The 7,519-nt window shown below is 39.6% G+C and overlaps 1 protein-coding gene across 1 annotated transcript; it reads left to right on the top strand.

Annotated features, from left to right (window-relative positions):
* The first annotated feature begins 6,312 nt into the window (after positions 1 to 6,312).
* Positions 6,313 to 7,245, top strand: LOC133068230 (olfactory receptor 10N1-like). The gene has a single exon (XM_061159404.1). It carries the CDS (start codon positions 6,313 to 6,315, stop codon positions 7,243 to 7,245), a length of 933 nt encoding a protein of 310 aa, XP_061015387.1.
* The last annotated feature ends 274 nt before the right edge of the window (positions 7,246 to 7,519 follow it).

A 7,519-nucleotide genomic window follows, 5' to 3' on the forward strand; every position in this document is an offset into this window, starting at 1 on the left:
ATCTTCGTTATTTGGCTCCCTTAATGTATTCTAGCTCCTCCAGCCACTCTCCCCATGATAGCCAGAATATGTCCTCTCTCCCCTAAATACTCAAGCACGTTGCTACTGAAAACCCTCTTTTCTTTTTTTTTTTTTTAATTTTTTTATTTTTTTTTATTATTATTATTTTTTTTTTCCAGTGGGTTTTGTCATACATTGATATGAATCAAGCATGGATTTACATGTATTCCCAATCCCGATCCCCCCTCCCACCTCCCTCTCCACCCGATTCCTCTGGGTCTTCCCAGTGCACCAGGCCGGAGCACTTGTCTCATGCATCCCACCTGGGCTGGTGATCTGTTTCACCATAGATAGTATACATGCTGTTCTTTTGAAATATCCCACCCTCACATTCTCCCACAAAGTTCAAAAGTCTGTTCTGTATTTCTGTGTCTCTTTTTCTGTTTTGCATATAGAAACCCTCTTTTCTTAAACCTCCTAATATGGAGATCAAAATTTTGACAGTGTCCAAGTGGGCCTTAGAAATCACATGTTTTAGGGCCTCTCCAGTTTTATCTCACAGTTCTTTTCCTCTCTTTCTCAAGTTTATCAACTGTGCTATGCCCTCTTTCAGAGCCTGTGCACTTGCTGTTGCCTCTGCCTAGAATGCTTTCTCCCTTCCCTTCCCTACGCTCTTAATCTCTTTCTGGATCTCAACTCAGATAACGGTTTCTCAGGGAAGTTCCCTTGAACCTTCAAGGAACACTACCTAGTTCTTCAAATAACAATAGTAATAGATATTAATGTGGATACTTCTCATTGGAAAAGACCCTGATGCTGGGAAAGATTGAGAGCAGGAGGAGAAGGTGGGGGACAGAGGATGAGTTGGTTGGATGGTATCATTGACTCAACGAACATGAGTTTGAGCAAATCCCAGGAGACAGTGAAGGACAGGGAAGCTTGGAATGATGCAGTCCATGGGGTCACAAAGAGTCAGACACTATGGAGTGACTGAACAACAACAAATATTTAAACACATGAAAGAGAAACATAATTTCTTTGAATACAAACACTCTCCCATTATAACTTTTGAATACATTGAACTCTTCTTTCTAGCATTTACTGCATTAAATAATTATAACTTGCATGTATGATTATTTGATTAGTGCCTTTCTGGGTCTAGACTGCAAGCTCTATGAGAGTTGAGACCAATGACTATTTTCTCCCCATCAGAGCATAGCAGTATGGTACATCACAGCAGCTGTGAATAAATTTGGGAGAAATGAATCAATGACCTCACTGAAACCGCTAATTTGTTCACATCAGTTTGTCCTCTGTCAGCCTTTTCTTGTCTTTACTTAGCTTCTTACCTAGTTTAGATTCTTTTGACCATTATTATAATTAGTTTTAAATCACTCAAATCCTTCTCTCCATCATGTCTTCCTGCCAAGTCTTTGGTGCACCCACGTGCCTACTCCATTCCTTCACCTGTTGTGTTAAGCTTTCCTGGAGAAAAACCATAAGTCAAGCAGCAATAAATTCATCATCACCTACCTCAAGTGTTGCTGCACTCTTAGGACTTTTCTTTATTAGGACTGCGCTCATAATCTATTGGAATGAGTGTTGATATGGAGTTGGTGCCTGGACTTCTACTCAACTCCTGGGATCTAAATCATAAAGAACAAAACCAGGATTCACCAGCAAACTGAGGACTAAAAGATCAGTAAGATCTCAATATCTCCCATCACAGGACTCCTTGGTAAGTCAGGTGGAAAACTGAGCCCGGGGGGACACTTCCTCTTTACTGGCTGATTTGGTGACAGTCAGGCTTCCCAGGTAGTCCTAGTGGTAAAGAACCCATTTGTCAATGCAGGAGACTTAAGAGCCACCAGCTCAATCCCTGGGTTGGGAAGATCCCCTGGAGGAGGACATGGCAACCCACTCCAGTATTTTGCCTGGAGAATCTCATGGAAAGAGAAGCCAGATGGCTCCAGTTCACAGGGTCACAAAGAGTCAGACACAACTGAAGTGACTTAGCACACATGCAAGACAGTCCAGGACCTGCCCAAATTATTGTCTGCTCACCCCCACTCCCATCACAGGAGGGAAAGCCAAAATAACGAGAGCAAGGGAGAATGGCTTCCTTCTCCCACTAGTGTTTCTTATTCCTCAGACTCTCTCCGCCCCATACTGAGAATCCAGGTCAAGTATATCATTCTACCATTTAGTTTTCTGCATGACCTTTCCTATCAAACACAGTGATGCATGCCTTGCAAGCCATTTTGAACAAATGTTAGTCTTTAATAAATTAAACTTCCTAAAGGCTGAGATGCTTCTTTGTATAATCGCTTTTTGGTGTGCTTCTCATCAATTAAAGAAAATAAAAATCCTGAGTACTTGGCTTTGCTGGGTAAAGTGTAAATAAAAAACTAATAACTAAAAGTTCTATTTTATTAAATGTAAATATTTAATATATTCAAGACATGCACAGAATCTACATTTAACACAAATAACTTGGGCATAAGGCTTTGTTTACTCAAAATGAAGAAATTCTATAGAGATGATGGGCAGCATGTAGACTATAGTTATTGAATAGTTGAAGTTTCCTAAGACAGTGTCTTAAGTGTTCTCACCAGACATACAAAAAAACAGAACTAAAAGGAAAGAAAAGAAATATGAAAAAGGAAAGAAAATGGTTACTCTGTGAGGTGATGGTAATGTTAATTATCTGATTGAAGTGATCATTTTACATCACATACATGTATAACAACATCAAGTTGTACACATAACATATGGACAATTTTTAACTCAATTATATTTTAAGAAGCTGCTTTAAAAAAGATGACTAGACCCTGGGAGGGCACAGTCCAGGCCGTCCCACCCCAGATGAACCCTATGTGGCAGTCCAGAAATTTAAAAAAAAAAAAAAAAGGCTGACTGAAAGCTGCCTTTACAGGTTCAGCTTCAAGGTCAAGAATTAATGTATTAGCGGCCTATTGCTGCATGAAATACAATCACAAAGCTTAGTGACTTAAAGATAACAATTTATTAGTATAAAAAGAAAATTGAAACTTTGATGAAAAATGCGGGTAAAATACAACTTGCTATTCATCCTTTGTTGCTTGTGATAATTCTGGAACATTTTTGTACTTTCTGGAGGAAATTTTAAACAGAAAACTTACTTGTTGAACTCTGCCCTCTTGAGATCTTACAACTATTTATTCTGCAAAAAGTATCATTGCTGAATGTAGAATATTTGTGTTTTCAGTTTGACGGTGATGTTGATTTAGCACATGCAACCTTGATTCTGAAACATCTGGGTTGGTATCTAAGATAGTCCATGACTTATATCTCCTCTGAAAACACTCTTATAGACCAAGGTCAATGTCATGGTGTTTACTTCCTAGTCAAAAGCATAGTTATCATTTTTTTAATTTATATAGCCTCTACAGTTTTTTTCAAGTCATTAATCACTCTCTAAAATTTTTAAAGTAAGTAAAGATAAATAAGATGGCAGAATTATTAACTTGGACATTCTTTTATTATTAGTCAGATATGAACAAAAATATTAAGCTTACTTTTTATACTGAAACCCAGATATACTTGAAATAATCTAACTTCCTAGATGCTCCTTAAATATTGTAACTTTGTGGTCAGAAACTAGGGGCAAAAGTCCTAAAGAAGAGACCAAATCCTAGTTCCTTTCAGAGTAAACTCCATGATTTTGGGCAAATTAAGTTCTTGGGCCCCAACTTTCCTCATCTGTAGAAGACGTCATGAGAGATAACTATAAGGTTTAAATAAGACTGTCTATATACTCTTTTTCTTTCAGATAGACTCTAACTTTCTTGAACAGAGGGACTATGTTTAATCACACAGCCTCAACAACATTTCTGGCTCTCCTGGAAAACAATTATTGTCCTGCCTGATATAATTGGTATCCACTATTTGTGAGATAAATGGATCAGTATATGTATAAATAAGCAAGTTAATGAATGTGTTCAATGAGGAATTTGAAATCTGTCATCCCAAATATTTATTAAGTATCCTAGGCATTTATCTAAGAAACTTGAACAGATGTTGAGTACTATAAGACACATATTTCAAGTTACCAGCTAAAAGTTCTTTTTGACCTCAGTTTGTTTCTTACCCCTTTAGTAAAAGTCGCTCAGTTATGTCTGACTCTTTGCTACCCCATGGACTATACAGTCCATGGAATTCTCCAGGCCAGAATACTGGACTGGGTAGCCTTTCCTTTCTCCAGGGGATCTCCCAACCCAGGGATCAAACCCAGGTCTCCAGCACTGAAGGTGGATTCTTTACCAGCTGAGCTACAAGGGAAGCCCAAGAATACTGGAGTGGGTACCCTATCCCTTCTCCAATGAATCTTTCTGACCCAGGAATTGATCCAGGGTCTCCTGCACTGCAGGTGGATTCTTTACCAACTGAGAGATTAAGGAAGCCCTTACTGCTGGCAGTAGGCCTTTATTTCCCCTACCTTTTGGAGGACTGCCCATCTCTAATCCACTGTATCATGTACCATGGCTACAGAGGTGTGCATGAGATTCATCAGATTTGAATGTGGATCTGAGGCTCTCAGAAGCAAAGGGCGGCTGGGGTTGAATCACCTGCTGGCAGGGCCCTGAGGATGCACCACACGTTCTTCCTGCTGAGGAGCTGTCCTAGTTTCTAGTCCTCCATGAGTTTAGTTTTTCATCAATTTCATTAATTTTCTGAGCTAACCCAATTACTACTTCTTGAATAGTAGTATTCAACTTCATCCTTCAATCCTTCATGCTTCAATCCTTTTGCCTCAAATAATAAAATAATTCATTAATTAAAGCAAGACATACACATGAAAAAGCAGTAAATACATAAATGTACCTATAAATACATGATATATATACCAAATGAAGTTTTAAATTATTATATTATTCCACTGAAGTATATTTTACAAAGGAAATCATAAAAGGTTTAATCTTTAATGAGTTTCCTTCACCCTCTTTCTGTCTAGTTACTAAGGTATAATTAAAACAAGCAGTTAATTGCTTCCTTGCTTAATAGGATCTCTGACTAGGGGGATTAATACCCAAAGGAAGGCCAAGGTTACTTAAAGCTTGTTTGGGAATTATTGCAGTTCCTAGAGTCAACGAGGATTTTTGCAAGAGAGAAAAGCACATTGAGATTTTTGGCATTCTATTTGAAAGTGATCGGAAAAGAGAATTCTGGAGATCTACCAGCAGACTGCAAGCTGATGGGAGTTTAGCAGGACACGGCTGCTTCCTTCTCCTGCAGAAGGAGAGTAAAACGGCTTTCAACTCAATAGCACCAGCCAGTTATGTTCCCTCTTTGCCTTGTAAGTGCCCAAACTTTGTTCTTTAAACAATAATTAAAAAAAAAAAAAAATACTGACTCTCACTCTCTCCCATATATCATTACCACCAAAATAAAGTAAAAATAGAGCTAGAGCTAGATAAGATTTTAGGCAGTAGAATTCATAGATTGATTTATGATTTGAAGACCTCAGCATTGTAAAAGTTAAAGCCAGTTGGAAAAGATATGAGAAGTGTTCAAAAGATAGAAATTGAAAAGGAACCTCTACTATGTCTATCTCTGGGCCGTCTATCACCATAAAGTTGTAGTTTAGTGGCTAAGTCATATCTGACTCCTTTGGGACCTGATAGACTATAGCCCACTAGGTCCCTCTGTGTGTAGGATTTTCCCAGCAAGAATACTGGAGTGGGTTGCCATTTCCTTTTCCAGAGGATCTTCCTTACCCAGGCATCCAACCCTAATCTCTTGGTTTTCCTGCATTGCAGGCAGATTCTACACGGCTGAACCACCAAGAAAGTACTTACTAGACCTTCAATGTTCTTGGCAGAATTTTTAACTCTCAATTTTAATATCATCTTTATGTTTAAACAAATGTTGCTGCTGTTAAGTCCCTAAGCATGTCAGACTTTTTGCCATGCCATGGACTATAGCATGCCTGGTTCCTCTGTCCTTCACTATCTCCCAAAGTTTACTCATATTCATGTTCATTGGTCCATTGAGTTGGTGATGCTTTCTAACTATCTCTTCCTCTACCACCCTCTTCTTTCCCTTTCAACCTTTCCCAGCATCAGAGTCTTTTCCAAGGAGTCAGCTCTTCAGATTAGGTGGCTAAAGTTTTGGAGATTCAGCTTCAGAAACAGTCCTTCCAGTATTCAGGGTTGATTTCCTTTAGGATTGAGTGATGATGGATGAATGTATTGGTGTTGTGTCTGTCAACAATCAACCTCCACACTCGAGCTTTCCTTTCTTTGGTCTCCCCTAGACCTTCCTCCCAAGAACATGAGGAACCACACAGAGCTGAATGAGTTCATCCTACTGGGAATACCTCAGACAGAGGGACTGGAGACTGTGCTCCTTGTCATCTTCTCTTTTATTTACCTCTTCACCCTGCTGGGAAATTTGCTCATCCTTCTAGCAATTGTCTCCTCCTTGACCCTTCACACTCCCATGTACTTCTTCTTGGGACTCCTATCGATTTTGGACATGCTGTTCCCCTCTGTCACCTGTCCCAAGATGCTATTCTATCTCTCTGGCCAGAGCCGAGCCATATCTTATAAGGGATGTGCTCTTCAGCTCTTCTTTTATCATTTCCTGGGTTCTACGGAAGGCTGCCTCTATTCTGTGATGGCTTATGATCGTTTTGTTGCCATCTGTCACCCACTGAGGTATATGCTCATCATGAGACCTGGAGTCTGTGTTGGTTTGGTCATGGCAGCCTGGTTGGTGGGTTGTCTTCAGGCCACCATCCTGACATCCTTTACCTTTCAGCTACCCTACTGTGGCCCCAATCGGGTGGACCACTTCTTCTGTGACATTCCTGCTGTCCTACCCCTGGCTTGTGCTGACAGCTCCCAGGCCCAGAGAGTGGGTTCCACTAATGTTGGCTTTCTGGCTTTAACTCTTTGGTTGAGTGTTTGTGTCTCCTACACACGCATTGGGATTGCCATTTTGAGGATCCGTTCGGCAGAGGGCAGGCAGAAAGCTTTCTCTACCTGCAGTGCCCACCTCACTGCCATCCTCTGTGCCTATGGACCTGTAATCATTGTCTATCTGCAGCCCACACCCAACCCGTTTCTTGGTGCCATGGTGCAAATATTAAATAACATTGTCTCACCCATGCTGAATTCATTAATCTACTCCTTAAGGAATAAGGAGGTGAAAAACTCATTAAAAAGGGTGTTCTATAATGTAGTATTTACTGCTCTGGACTAAATTAAGAGTTTTGTGAAGGATTTTAGATTTATTGTCTTTTAACATCATTCTCCTAATTCTTCTGATTTTTTTTAAATTTTTTATTGGAATATGTGTTTTATAATGTTGTGTTCATTTCTTCTATCCAGTAAAGTGAATCAGTCATACCCACACATGTATCCCTTCTCTTTTGGATTTCCTTACTATTTAGGTCGCACCAGAGCATTGAGTAGAGTTCCCTGTGCTACACAGTAGGTTCTTATTTTTTATCTATCTTATACATGGTATCAATAGT

Source organism: Dama dama, chromosome 2 (assembly GCF_033118175.1).
Source record: "Dama dama isolate Ldn47 chromosome 2, ASM3311817v1, whole genome shotgun sequence".
NCBI classification, from domain to species: domain Eukaryota; kingdom Metazoa; phylum Chordata; class Mammalia; order Artiodactyla; family Cervidae; genus Dama; species Dama dama.